A 15103-nucleotide genomic window follows, 5' to 3' on the forward strand; every position below is an offset into this window, starting at 1 on the left:
AAGAGGTAGGTCCTAGGACTTACCTTATGGGTTGTCATTAGAATTAGATGAGTTAACACACAAAAATTCCACATGATAGGGACTTGCCTGGTGGTCCAGTGGTTAAGGCTCTGCTCCCAGTGTGGGGGCCCAGGTTTGATCCCTGATTGGGGAACTAGATTCAGCATGCTGCAACTGGGAGTTTGCAAGCCACAACTAAAGATGCTGCAAATAAAAAAGGACGAAGATCCTGCATGCCACAAATAAGACCTGGCCCAGCCAAATAAATAAATATTAAATAATAATTTTAAAAAGAAATTTTTTTGCATAGTAGTCCTTGGCACCTAGCAAGAGCTCATCAAGTGCTGACTGTTTTCAGTGGAGGAAAGATAATTTGTCCGAAGACAAGCATTATCTTTCCAGCCTCGCACCCACCCAGAATATGTAGATATTCATTTACATTCTTCTCTTCACCTGTCATCTTTTGGCATTTAGCGTTGTGGCAAAAGCCAAGACTAGCTTGATTTTTTTTCCCCCTTTAAGGCAAGTCTAACTGTTCTGCCTAAATGAATGGAAAATTTTTCCTCTTGATTTTTTAATTAAAAAGTGTTGCCAAACTTCATGAGCCAGGCATTCATTAAACTCTTCTATTTTTGTGTGTGTTTGACATTTCAGTAAGAAAAAAACCTAAGAAAATATTGGAAGCTGTGTGTAGATATGAGTGTTTTCTGATTGGTTTTGCTGGACTGTGGTGGGCTGTTTTCACAGGACCCATAACCCACTCTTCAGCTCCGGCTGTGTGTTTCTTCTGTTATTGTTTATTGTTTTTTTCCATTTGTCTCAGTGATCTCTTTCAACTTAAAGGTCTCTGCTGTGTACCTTCTGTCTTTAAACAATTTTTATTATTTATTTTTGTCTGCACTGGTCTTCGTCGCTGTGCACGGGCTTTCTCTAGTTGCGGTGAGTGGGGCCGGTCTCTAGCTGTGGTTTGCGGGCTTCTCACGGTGGCGGCGTCTCCTGTTGCAGAGCATGGGCTCTAGAGCACTGGCTCAGTAGTTGCGGTGCGTGGTCTTAGTTGCTCCGTGGCATGTGGAATCTTCCTGGACTAGGGGTCGAACACATGACCCCTACATTGGTAGATGGCTTCTTAATCTCTGGACCACCAGGGAAGTCCTGAATCTTCTGTCTTATTGCTCACCCTTGTGCCCTTGGCAGCTGCTCACTAGTAGAACTTCATCTTGACACACTACTTACTTGACTTTCTACAGTGTTGATTCAGTTTTAACCTTGTTTCAATACTGAAACCTTGTTTCAGTATTAACCTTAATTCTGCTAATTAAGCCCACAGTATGGCTTCATTTCCTCATAATAATTCCTTCCTGCCTCCATCTCTTTCTTCACCTCAGCCTGTTTTCTTCTCCTGGCTCTGTGTTCTTGTTTCATAGTGGTTACTTTATTTTGTATTGTTTCAAGGAGACACCTCTCCTGATGTTTTCTCTGACACCTTACCATTAGAGTGAATTTCAGAGATATATTGTTCCTCTCAGCCTTCTGAGTATCCTTCTCAGGATACTGTTTCTTTTCTCAAGCACTGTAGAGTCCTTTAAAAACAAACAAACAAAAAAAAACAGTGGAAACTTTAGAATTAGCCAGCTGCACTCAGTTTAGATGATCCCAATTTTATTGGCAGCATCCGAAGCATAATAGTCAGGAGCCAATTGGACATATGCCTTCTTCCCTCCCTCAGGCCTGATGAGGGTGTTGACCTTGGCCATGTTGATGTCATAGAACGTCTTCACAGCCTGTTTACTCTGGTCCTGGTTGACCTTGACATCCACAGTGAACACCAGTTGTGTTGTGTCTTCTGTTATCTTCGTGGCTGACGTGCTGGTTAAGGGGGAACTTGATGGCATAGTGGTCTATGTTTCCCCCAGGGGCACTCTTCTGGGGATATGTGGGCTCCCTCCTGAGCCACAGTGTTTCGGGCCACTGGAAGATGAGTAATGTATGGATCTTCTTTTTTCATTTTATGGCCGTGGATGCCTTTCAACGCTGCTTCCTTGGCCTTCAAGGCCTTTGCTTTGGCTTCGGCTTTGGGAAGGGCTGGGGCTGAGAGGAAGGAAAATGAGGGTGCAGCAGCCCCCACTACCCATCTTCAGTGCAGAATTGATCAATTTATACAGCCTTTATCATTCACTCTGTTAGAATTTCCCCCCTGTATCCTCACACAATGTAGGCCTATCCAGACTCCCAAACCAGTGACTGGGGATCAGAGCAGCTGGACTGGTTGGTCTGAGGTGGGCTTCTCTCCTGTCCTCACTCACTGGGCTTTAATGCTCGGAATCTGTAGAATGTACAAAAAACTACATTTCCCAGCATGCATTGCCACCTCCCTTCCTGTCCTGGTCTTTGCTGAGTTTTTAGGGAGAAGAGGAAGGCAGACAGTAAACGAATGAACAGAGTGAGTTCAGTTCAGTCGCTCGGTCGTGTCCAACTCTTTGTGACCCCATGGACTGCAGCATGCCCGGCCACTGCCTGGAGCTTGCTCAAACTCATGTCCATTGAGTTGGTGATGCCATCCAACCATCTCATCCTCTGTTGTCTCCTTCTCCTCCTGCCTTCAATCTTTCCCAGCATCAGGGTCTGTTCCAGAGCCGGAAGACAGTAAAACAACTATCGGGATGGAGGGGAGCCTGCGGCGTGCTGCCTTGGCCGCCATGGTCCTGGGCAGGGGGCCTCTCTGAGTGAGTGATGGTTGAGTCGATCCCTGGATTTATGTGGGAGACCTCCTCCACCAGGTAGATGAATGGAGGATGTCAGTCTTAGCAGGGAAATAGTGCCCACCAAGACTCTCATTACTTTGAAGAGCTTGAAAAAACATAGCCTTGCTTGGGCATTGTGAACAGCAGGGGGAGAAGAGCAGATGGCGGGCAGCGTCTGAGCACTGAAGGGCGACTGAGTTCTCGTTCATGTGAGGCAGCTGAGCCAACCTTCCCTTACTCACTCCTGCTCTCAGGCTGAGGACGGAATCCCCAGGTTCAGCTGAGTGTGAGGCCAGTTCTTTTTCTAACGGCAGGACTGCGGTGGGGTATAGAAATCTGCCTCCGGTTACTTCCTGTCCCCTTAGGAAGCATATACAACTATTCTACAGTAACCCATGACTCTTAGAAAGGTCGGCGATGCCTCGGTGGCTCAGTGCTTAAGGAACCCGCCTGCTAGTGCAGGAGCCACAGGAAACCCGAGTTCCATCCCTGGGTCAGGAAAACCCCCTGGAAGAGGGCATGGCAACCCACTCCAGTATTCTTGCCTGGAGAATCCCAGGGACAGAGGAGCCTGGCAGTCTACAGTCCGTGGGGTCGCAAAGAGGCACAACTGAGCATACATGCTTACAAAGGTTAGTATTAGAGTTAGAAAGGTTTTCTTGTTGTTCTCAAGGATCTAGGGAAGATTAGAAAAATGCTTTATAGGGAGTTCCCTGGCAGTCCAGTGATTAGGACTCTTGAGTCTGCTGCTGGAGGCCTGGGTTCAATCCCTGATAATGGCACTAAGATCCTGCAAGCCACGTGGCATGGCCAAATAAAGACAGAAAGAAAATAAACATTTTATAAACACCAATCTGGTAACCCCAAAAGTGTTTTTTGCTATAATGGCATGACCACATCTGTCTTCAGTGATGTGGCTTCTTGACTTCTGCCACGCTGGCTGCATCTAATGGCTGTGGGCTTGTGACGTCATCACACTGCAGATGTCTTTTCTCAGCTCTGGTCATCAGATTGCACTCAAACTGCATTGTGAGCAGCCTGTGTCTGATAAAATTCTACATTGTTTTTATTTTTTGCCCACGTCATGCGGGATCTTTCCTGACCAGGGATTGAACTTATGCCCCCTGCTTTGGGAACTACGGGACCGCCAGGGGAGTCCTCGACTTTTGGTTTTTTATTGTAAATATTTTAAAGTATTTTTAAACATATTTAAAAAAATTTTTATATTTAATAAAAACACCCTTAAGGAGGTGTGGCAGACTTGTTTTTGTCCAAGAATAGAGAGAGACACAGCCTATGGTGATTCTGATATGGCCATTATGCAGAGACCCGTTTATGAATAGATGATCTGAATCTACACTTCAGTCTACTGAATCAACTGAAATCCACCACCGTCCACTTAAAGCTGGACCCACTTCATGTTGGGCTTCTTATCTAGTGTGATTCCTCTTGAGCTCTAAATGTTGGATTTGGAAAATGCTTGGCATCATCCTTGGTCTTTATTTCAGAAAGCATCCTGGGATGGCACGGGCCCAAGTCGCACTCCACAGAGCAGCTGAAAAATGGGACACTTGGCTCCTTGCCATCAGCCAGCGCCAGCATCACCTGGGCCATTTTACCCAACTCCACGGAGGACGAGCAAGCCTTCCCGCCAGAGCCAGAGCCAGAGCCAGAGGTGAGCCGCCTGTCCTCTCTAGCACCGCATATGGCTTGTGTTAGTGCTTGCTGGGAAAGAGAGTAATTATATTTGTAACTTGCTCATCTCAGGATTTTAAGAGGAGACCAATGATAAAATGGAAGCATCCCTCGGGGAGACAAAATCACCCTCGAGCACGCCTGTTCTCCTGCCTGGCAGCTGCCGTGGGCGAATTATGATGCAACCTATGGGGAATCTCCTATTTTCATTGAAATGGAAGTTATTTTCATATTGAGCAGGAGAGATTCTAACGCACCCACTGACGTGACGCCTGTTGACACAATGGGAGCAGTTACAATATATTATATCACTCCCCTGAAATAGCGGCTTCTTTGTATTGGTTGTGCTAATACCGTGAGCACCTGCCTCCCACTCTCACTCCCCGCATGCTACAGAACCGGGCGAGCCCACGGGCAGTGGCTGGGGCTCTTCCAGGCGCTGCACTGCAGCTCAGGTCCAGGGACGAGCAGCTCTGTCGACCTTAGCGGCCAGCCAGACCCCCACAGGCTCCCCGGGGCCTGTGATCTGCCTGCACGATGCTCCTTGACTGACGGCGCCTCTGAGTGGCAGCTGGAGAGAAGCCAGTGCAGCCTGCCTTTGGTTCATTTCTCCCGTGTCACGAGTGAATTTCTGTTTCCCTGTTTCTTTGCATGCACGTTTCCTGTTGACGTGATCTCGTGAACTGGGCTGGGACCTACTGTAACCACATGTTAGAGGTGGTTCTTCGTTTTAGTTGAAATCACTTCGGCTACAGAATTATAGAACAAGATCTATTTTGTAAGGGTACAAGCCCCAAAGCAGCGTCTTGGATCAGATGGTGTTGGTTCTCCATTGGCATTTTCCTCCCAGCTTCACGTGGTTCTTTTCTCCGAGGGTGACTAAAGGGCCTAGGTCTTCCAGAGGCAGGGTTAGCCTGCCCACAGAGCATTTCATCAGCATCTGTAAGGTGACTTCACAGAGTATGAAATGATAGTGGGTGTGAGGTTTTGAAAGGCCTCTGCCTCTAGCCACGCACCAAGTTTCAGGTAGGGAACACTTGCAGCTGACATGTAGTTGCCTTGCAAGGTAAGTTGGCAACCGAGAAGTTGATTGGAGCTTGGTGTTGGGTAGCTCTTTTGAGAGCCTTGGGTGGGGTCACGTTTGAGGAGGGGTACTTCGCTGCTAAGGGGCTGAGAACTCCAGTCCCTTCCGTTCCATTGGGAAAGAAGCTTTGGGACTTCACACCATAATACACATACTTAAAACTTGCTCTAGAAAGAAGTGAAAAGAGAAATTCTTAGATCTTCAGAAATAATTGTTTAAATCCTGTGCACAGCAGCATCACGGAAATCCTAGCAGAGACTGTCATCTAATAGGCTTTAAAAGAAAATTTATTTATTGAAGTCTAGTTGATTTATACTGTGTTAATTTGTGCTGTACAGCAAAGTGATTCAGTTATACATAATTCTTTTTTAAAATATTCTTTTCCATTATGGTTTATCACAGGCTGTTGAATATATCAGTAGACCCTTGTGCCATACAGTAGGATCTTGCTGGCTATCCATTCCATAAAAGAGTTTGCATCTGCTAACCCCAACCTCCCAATCTCTCAGTCCCCAGTCCCCCCCGCCTTGCCACCTACAAGTCTGTTCTCTGTGTCCATGAGTCTGTTTGTGATAGGTTCATTTGTATCATATTTTAGATTCCACAGGTAGGTGATATCGTATGGTATTTATCTTTCTCCTTCTGACTTACTTCACTAAATGTAATAATCTCTAGTTGTGTGTATATATGTATAATTATAATTATATATATAATGGAATACTAGTCAGCCTTAACGAATGAGCAACCTGGATGCAGCTAGAGATTATTACACACACACGTGTGTGTGTGTGTCTGTGGTGTGTGTATTCTTTCTGCATTCATCTGTCAGTGGGTATTTAGGCTGTTTCCATGAACACTGGAGTGCAGGTATTTGAATTAGAGCCGTGTCTGGATATACGCCCAGGAGTGAGATGGCTGGATCATGTGGTCATTTTGTGTTCAGTTTTTTCTGAGGCACCTCTGTAGTGTTTTTCACTGTAACTGCAGCAGCGTACATTCCAAACAACAGTGTAGGAGGGTTCCCTTTTCTCTACATCTTCTCTAACATTTGTTACTTGTAGACTTTTTAAAGATAGCCATTCTGACCAGTGTGAGGTAGTACTTTGTGGCAGTTTTGATTTGCATTTCTTTAATCATTAGCTTACTCCTTGGAAGGAAAATTATGACCAACCTAGACAGCATATTAACAAGCAGAGACATTACTTTGTCAATAAAGGTCCGTCTCGTCACGGCTATGGTTTTTCCAGTGGTCATGTATGGATGTGGGAGTTGGACTTTAAAGAAAGCTGAGCACCAAAGAATTGATGCTTTTAAACGGTGGTATTGGAAAAGACTCTTGAGAATCCCTTGGACTGCAAGGAGATCCAACCACTCCATCCTAAAGGAGATCAGTCCTGGGTGTTCATTGGAAGGACTGATGCTGAAGCTGAAGCTCCAATACTTTGGCCACCTCATGCGAAGAGTTGACTCATCTGAAAAGAGCCTGATGCTGGGAAAGATTGAGGGCAGGAGGAGAAGGGGCTGACAGAGGATGAGATGGTTGGGTGGCATCACCGACTCAGTGGACATGAGTTTGGGTGAACTCCATGAGTTGGTGATTTACAGGGAGGCCTGGCGTCCATGGGGTCGACAAGAGTCAGACACGACTGAGTGACTGAACTGAATAATTAGTGGCCTTGAGCATCTTTTCTTGTTCCTGTTGGCCATCTCTGTGTTCTAGGAGAAATGTCTGTTTAGTAACCTAATAAGCTGACTATCAGGGCTGCTGGTATTCTGCATTCTGAGTTCTTCCCTGTGTCTGTGCTGCTTTCCCATGGGTGCTTCCTGTAACTCCAAAGTTTGAGAGATCTGGGTTTTTTTTTTAAACATAAAGTTATTGCCCACTTTGCTTTCTGGTCAGTAGCACAGGCAGACGATAGTATATCATTATCCATATGAAATAACTAGCTCCGCAGTTCAACTTAAATAGACCTTGAAGGAGAAACACTAAGGAGAGCTTTTCCCCCTGAAGTTAGGGACAGTCATTAATTTCTTGTCATTTTTGCCCTTATTCCTTTTGTGGGCCCAGTAGGAGATCCTGTCTGGTAATCCCTTACGGCAGGCAAGACTTAGGGCTTGTGATGTGGTGTGATGGTTTTCTGAGAAGGAAGGATTAAGAGTTCTTTTGCAAAGCCTTCCCTCATTTTTTCCAGTGACACCGCTAGCAGGTGATTTTTGCAACCCAAACAGCTAGTGTTGGTTGGACGCTATTTTTATTTTAGGCCATTGTGCTTTGTCTTTTTTGTTGTTCTTGTTGTAAGAATTGAAGAAGCTAGCATCAGCCACCCAATAGTTTTCTTGTCAGAAAAAAGAGAGTGTTTTCATTGTCTCCCTTTTGTATAATTTTGGAGAAACAACCCCAGAAGAAGTGAAGTGAAATTCCTGAAGGCTAAAAAGTTCCTTATGAGAATGTTCCTTATCCCTTATGATATTGAGAATATAGTTACTAAGTGGGTGGTCATTGGGAGACTAGGAATTGTAGCTATTGTGATGCTTTAGACAAATACGTTCTTCTGGCTTATTGTTGTGATCATGTTAGGTCTTTAGGAGCGTAAATTAGGATATAAACACTCTGATGTATATTTATGGTGTTTGTTTTATTATTTTTTGGCCATGTTGTATGGCACTCGGGATCTTTATTCCCCCACTAGGGATTGAACCCATGCCCTCTGCAGTGGAAGTGCGGGATCTCTGGACCTCCACGAAAGTCCCTGTTTGTGTCTTTTTATGGCATCAAGCAATTAACTCATCAATCCAATTCCCATCAGACACAGACTGGGCATCCTCCAAGTCAACTCAGTTCTGACGCTGTCCACCTGGAGGGGGTGCCAGATCGCACAGGGGAAGGGCTCAGACTGCAGGACTGAGCCCTGCCTTCCGCCAGATGCCAGTCACAAGCCCAGCTTGTCACCCGTGCTTCTGACCAACTGGCTATGGATTGCAGAGTCCCGCCCTTCTCTCAGGTGTGATTGATTTGCTAGAGGGGCTCACAGAACTCAGAAACATTTACCAGTTTCCTACAGAAGGATGTCATTCAGAAATGGAAGGAAGAAAAGCTCAGGGCAAGGTCTGTAGGGAGGAGCTTGGAGCTTTGCTGCCCTCTCTGAGTGTACCTCCGCCTCCCTGCACCCCACCTATTCACCAACCAGGATGTTCTCTGAACCCTGTTCTTTAGGGGTTTTATGGAGGTCTCATTGCGTAGGCAAGAGTAAAGAAATTCTTGGCCACTGATGATTCTCCAGTGATTAAAGCACCTCCAGCTCCTCTCCCCTCCCTGGAGACAAGGGAGTGGGACTGAAAACTCCAAGCCCCTCATCACAGGGCGTCAGCCCCACGGACAACCATCTCCCGTCCTTAGGCGACCAGGGGCTTACAAAAGTCACTCACTAACATAACAAATGACACGTTTAAAGCTCTCATTTCTTAGGAAATTCTGAGGGTTTGAGGAACTCTGTGCCAGAAATAGAGACAAAAAGCAAATGTACATTTCTTACCCTAAATCACAATTTCACACTCCCCTCCCCTGGTTCTGGCTTACCATAAAACAACTTACACGTATCTGGGAAATGAATGCATTTTCAAGCTCAGTGTGTTTCATTCTCAACAGAACAGAACTCAGAAAGCAGTGTGTATTTAATAATGTGAGTTACAAGAAAGTCGTGGTTGGCCTTGTTATCAAATCTCAAAATTTTATTCTGCTGGGGCTGGAACTAACTAAATGTGAAAATGAAATACTCTCACATAATGAAGCGAGTTAGGATCTTGGTTTCCCCTGTTAGTAGAACGATAATTCAACTCTCCTAACGTGTTTGAAATGTTAAGTTTAGACAGAAAAAGGTTTTGGTTGCGCTTTCTTTGTTGAAGCACAGCTTGTTTTAGGACAGGAGAAGGGGAGATGTTGGGCCTGGTGCTCTTGACTTTTAGCCACCCTCTGGACTGAAAACCCACCAGCTCAAATCCAGGTCCCCAGGTCCTTTGCTTTTGCACAGCAAGGTCTCTAAACGCATGACGGTTTCCTCAGAGCGTTTGTGTGGGAGCTAGAAGCTGAGATGGGGCCCATATTCCTTCTGCTGCTGTAACTGGTGGACAGGGTCATGAAGGGATGTGTTCAGAGGCAGGTGCAGTGGCAGAGCTCTGTTCAGTCCCCCTGCTGCACTGGCGGGAGAGGCTGCTGAAGCCGCAGCAGCAGCAGCCAGATGCTGGGGTCAGGGCTGCCTGCAGTGCTGGCTCTTGAGTTAAAAAGCCTAAGGGGGATTTATGTTCCTCCAGACCCGTGACACTGTACATGCCCAGTTCCCGTATCACATCCCTTCCTGGTCAAAACACCTGAAGTGGTTTCCATTCCCAGCACTGGATCTGGACTGGTTGGGCTGTTGTTGAAATAAGGAAGCAGAGGATGGCATGGGGGCAATCCTGGATGTTGACCCATCTTTCTAGAGCAGGGGTCCCCAGCCTCTAGGATCTAGTGCCTGATGATCTGAGGTGGAGCTCATGTAATAACAATAAATGTAGTGCTCTGGAATCATCCTGAAACCATCTCCCACCTCCACCCCAGCCCCCGGTCCATGGAAAAATTGTCTTTCATGGATCTGGCCCCTGGTGCCAAAAAGATTGGGGACCACTGTTCTAGACAATATATCTGAGGGGTAAAACCCCTCATTTGTCCTAAAAGTCAGGTTTATAGAGGTATAATTCATAAATAATAAAACTCAGCCCTTTAAAAATGCAGTTTTATCACTTCTGTCCTTTGATTTGTTACAGCAGTTCCATCACTTGCCAGGATTCCCTTGGGTTCCTGTATGTTTAACTTCTCCTCTGGTCCCTGGTGAGCACTCACCTGTCTTCTTTCCACGTAGTTTTTCCTTTTTCAGAACACCCATCTAAATGGAGTCATGCAGTCTGTATTCATGAGTCTGGCTTCCTTTGTTGGGCATGACGTGTGTTGTGTTAATCACTGGAGGTGTTTATTTGGTGCCCAGACACCTACCCCTGGCCTGGAGAGAAACTGGGGAGTCTTCTCGTTAATCCCTCCCCTTTGGATTCCCAGGTACTGCTGGTGGTAAAGAACCCACCTGCCAATGCAGGAGACATAAAAGACTTGGGTCCAGTCTCTGGGTCAGGAAGATCCCCTGGAGGAGGGCATGGGAACCCATGCCAGTATTCTTCCCTAGGGAATCCCACGGACAGAGGAGCCTGGCGGGCTACAGTCCACAGGGTCACAGAGTTGGACACGACTGAAGCGACTTAGCACGCATGCATGGGTACCTTCAGCAGAAAGTCCTGATGCCATGTCTCAGGAACATGCTGTCAGCTCCTGTCAACCCTGGGTTGACTGTTTCATTAGAACACTTTGCTTGGTGAATCATCTGCATCGAAGTGTCAGCACTGCCATCAAGAGACCATATGCCCTGCATCCTCCAAGTCTAACAGGTTCAGAAAGACTTCTCCTAATGTCCCTACTACGGACTGGATCAGCATATAAATTAGCTAAGTGGGCTTTGGTTAGAAAATGGCAGAATTGAATTTTCAAGTGCTTATGTCATAATCCCTCCTTCTCCAGTGGAGGGGATTGTCTTACCAATGAGGGGAGGAGACAGATATAAAAGATGTAGCTGAATGTTGCCTCAAGAAGAATTTTCATGCCCTTGGTTGAATTGTCATTTTTAGCCCAGAACTTTTGAACCACTCACTCAACATAGAAGGCTGTCAGTTTTGAAATACTCTGAAATTCAAGTTGAAGCCTGGCCAGTCTAATCTCAAGCCATTTTGGTGGTGTTTCATGCCTCACCTCCACAACGCATCAGTGTATAGGTGTGTGTAGATTTGAGCATAAGGATAAGGCATGGGACGGCGATAGATTTTTCAAGGTAAGGTGGTATGCTATTTTGATCATTTGGATGATTTTTGTAACTAAGCTATTATTGGTGGCTGTGCTGGCTCTTTGTTGCTGTCCCGGGCTTTCTCTAGTTGCGGTAACTGGGGACTGCTCTCCGATGCAGGGGGGTGTGTGGGCTTCTCATCGCAGGGGCTTCTCGTTGCAGAGCGTGGGCTCTAGAGTGCAGGCTTCAGTGGTTTCAGCTCATGGGCTCAGTTGCCTCGTGGTGTGTGGGATGTTCCCAGACCAAGATCAAACCTGTGTCCCCTGCACTAGTACACAGATTCTTAACCACCGGACCATCAAGGAAGTCCTGGTTAATTCTTTTAGCATACGTTTTCAACCTTGAAGATTTGTTCAAAATATTTGACACACATTTGTCGTTAGCAACTGTTTGACCAGGGAGTGAGACAGCTAACCCATCATTATAATGGTGGAAAATTGCTTTTGTGATTTCTGTGATAGGTCCACAAAGTTTAATGGTTGCTCTGTAGGAAATGTTGTCGATCATGTCCAGACTTTGTAACAAGAAAGTTCACGGGTGACATGATTACCTGTTTTCTACCCCACTCTCCTTCCTTAGTCAGAGAGTTTAATTGCATCAAACTTTCCAGATCCTGTAGAACACTTTTTTCCTCTGTGAACCATGCCTTTGAATCCCTAAATCTTAAAATAGTCTTTAGGGGTCCAGTGGCTACTCCCCAGACTGGAGGGAGTGACTGGCTTGTGAAGAGTCACAGGACTGGTGAGCAGTGAAGGCAAGGTAGAAGTCTGGACTTCTTTATCCCCAGCCAATGCCCTTTCCTATAAACCACACCATTTCCTGTGTCCAGAAGGAATCTTCAACTGCAAATAACAGAGAACCCAATTAGAAGCTCAAGCAGTAACACCGTTTAATTTTCTCACACAATTGGACTTCTGCCGATAGCGGTCATGGGTTTGTTGCAGTCAGTCCTGATGCCCTTGAAGATACGGGCTGTTAGAAAATGGTATGCAGGTTCCTCAGAAACAAAAAACTAAAACCGAACTACTGCCTGATCCAGCAGTCCTGCTGTGTATCTTTATCCAGAGGCATTGCCATCCGGATCTTGAGATGTTTACACTCCAGTGTTCGTTTATTTCAGCTTTGTTCCTGAATAGCCACACAAGGTGGGAACAGCCTAAGTGGATGAATGAACAAAGACTGTGGTGTATGATACGATGGGTTGTTAGTCATTCTCAAAAAAGGGGCGAGCCTTCAGGACGTTACGCTAAGTGAAATACGCCAGTCACAGAAGCACAAATACATGATGCCACTCATAGGAAGCATCTGAAGTTATCAGATGCGTAGAAACAGGAAGTAGGATGATGGTGCCGGGGTAGAGGGGGATGAAGAGTGTTCTCCAGTGAGTGGAGAGTTCCCGTTGTACGAGATGAAGGGTTTGGAGGGCTGCTGTGCAGCCGTGTGCGTGTAACTAACACCGGCCGTACTGTACACTTCAGCATTTGTTATGAGAGTAGATCTTGTGAGTCCTTTATGATGCAAAACATCAGTTACCTCTATTTAAAAAAAAATAAAATAAAAACAGGTTTCTTCCATTATTCTTGAGTTGGTTTTTTGTCCCCACGCTTGTCATGGTGGCGGTGTGCCAGCTGCAGTCCCAAGCATCAGAAACCCATGGCATTCCTTTAGAATGTGGGACGAGATGAAGGCTTTCCCAGGATGCTCCATGTGGGAAGGGAAGGCCCCAGCACACTTCTCCTGTATGTCCCAACCAGAACTAGATCTCCCCGGGGCCCCACCCAGGACCTATAACTCAAGCCTGGCAACTGGGTTTCCATGACTGCTTTAGAGTGATCAGTCACCCTCCCTGGCTGTGGAGGAGGGTGCTGAATCACAGTGAATCTTGAGTCCTAGGTGGCCCCACACTGGGTCCCCATTAGCAGGGGAGAAGTGGGGATAGCCTTGGGGTATGGAGATGGTGTGACTGGACCCCCCAAACCTGCCCCAAGCGGGTTTTCTTCCTACAGCACTCATCTGCAGCTTCCACAAGACTTTTCCAGCCCTACCATTTCATCTCACAGGCCCAATGCTTTGATGAGTGAATGTGAGTGAAAGGTCCGTCTGCACTGTTCATGTGCTGAGGGCGTCTCTCCCTGTCCTCATCTCTGTCCCTTGCTCTCTTTAGGAGTCTGGATGCCCCAATAGAAGTAAGTCTAGGGACTTCCCTGGCGGTCCAGCGGTTGAGACTTTGTGCTCCCAATGCAGGAGGCATGGGTTCCATCCCTGGCCATGAAACTGAGATCTCACAGGCCATGCAGCATGGCCAAAAACCTAAAAAAAAAGTAAGTCTAACCTGCAGAGTGGCACGTGAGTTATGAATGCTGCTGTAATAAGAAATTCATTAATGACCAGTGTCCTGGCCTCCCTAAACAGAAGGCTCGCCTACTCATTAGTCCATTTCTCGTGATGGGCCTTGACCTGTCCAACACATACTAGATGATGGTGGTGATATGTGGAACTCTTATTATGACCTTTTCCGAAGATCCATGCAGGGCATTCCAATTTAGGTCCTGACATTATAGGAATGAGCAGTGGGTTTTAATCATCTGGATTTTTTCTTCTCCTCTTCTGGCTGTAGGTCTGCAGAGACAGCAGTCCATCCACTCTGCAAATGTAGAAGATACGCCTCCTAGTTACCAGACCCTCAGGACTTAGAAATCAGAAGGATCCAGATTGTTGATTGTGTTGAAAACAGATCCTTCCCTCATAAGTTTGCTCTGTGTCCCAATAGAGTAAGATAGTAATTATTCATCTTCTTGGTTATTTGTTTGTTCATCAAACACTAATTGAGCTACTATGTGGTGGACGTTGAATGGAAGACTCCTTACTTTAGCAGATTTCATAGCTCAGTACTGTGAGCTAAGTCATACCCAGGTGGCCAATGCAAGAGACTTAAGAGGTGCAGGTTTGATCCCTGGGTTGGGAAGATCCCCTGGAGGAAGGCATGGCAACCCACTCCAGTATTCTTGCCTGGACAATCCCACGGACAGAGGAGCCTGGTGTGCTACGATCCATAGGGTTGCAAAGAGTTGGACATGACTGAAGTAACTTAGTACGCATGAGCTAAATCATATACCAACCCTCCCTACAAGTTCATATGTTGAAGACCTAACCCCTAGTAGGACTGTATCTGAGAGTTACAGACTGTATCTGAGAGTCCTTAGGAAGCAGTTAAGGTTAAGTGAGGTCATGTGGGTGGAGCCCTAACCCAAGAGGACTCTCTCTGACTCCACCCTGGGAGGACGCAGCGGAAGGCAGCCGTCTGCAAACCAAGAAGAGAGCCTTCTTCAGAACCCAGCCGTGCTGGCCCCCTCATCTTGGACTTCCAGCCTCTAGAACTGTGAGAAAATAAACTCCTATTGTTTAACCCAACCCAGTCTATGGACTTTTGTTTGCCCAAGCTAAGACACTCAGCTTATTAACTCCATGCTTTTCTCACAATAGTCACAATTATTTTTCTCTCTTTATACCTTGAGATTAGAAGCAGGAGAGATGGTTTTTAGCTCAGTGATGTTTCCAGGTTAGTTTGCCAACACTGTGAAGGTTCTGGGGTCTGGGGCTGTGGTCTGCCTGTGGCCCGTGGCAGTTAAAATGACCGTGTGTGAGCCGCATGGCATTTGCTGGTG

The 15103-nt window shown here is 46.3% G+C and overlaps 1 protein-coding gene across 2 annotated transcripts in view; it reads left to right on the plus strand.

The window, feature by feature from the left end:
- Nucleotides 1-15103, plus strand: part of OSBPL10 (oxysterol binding protein like 10) — a 343241-nt gene that overhangs the window by 267001 nt on the left and 61137 nt on the right. For both annotated transcript variants that reach the window (XM_027522264.1, XM_027522266.1), the window contains exon 6: nucleotides 4250-4416. In XM_027522264.1, coding sequence (XP_027378065.1) covers nucleotides 4250-4416 — 167 coding nt within the window. The remainder of the gene's footprint in view (nucleotides 1-4249; nucleotides 4417-15103) is intronic.

This window comes from Bos indicus x Bos taurus, chromosome 22 (genome assembly GCF_003369695.1).
Source record: "Bos indicus x Bos taurus breed Angus x Brahman F1 hybrid chromosome 22, Bos_hybrid_MaternalHap_v2.0, whole genome shotgun sequence".
NCBI classification, from domain to species: Eukaryota; Metazoa; Chordata; class Mammalia; order Artiodactyla; family Bovidae; genus Bos; species Bos indicus x Bos taurus.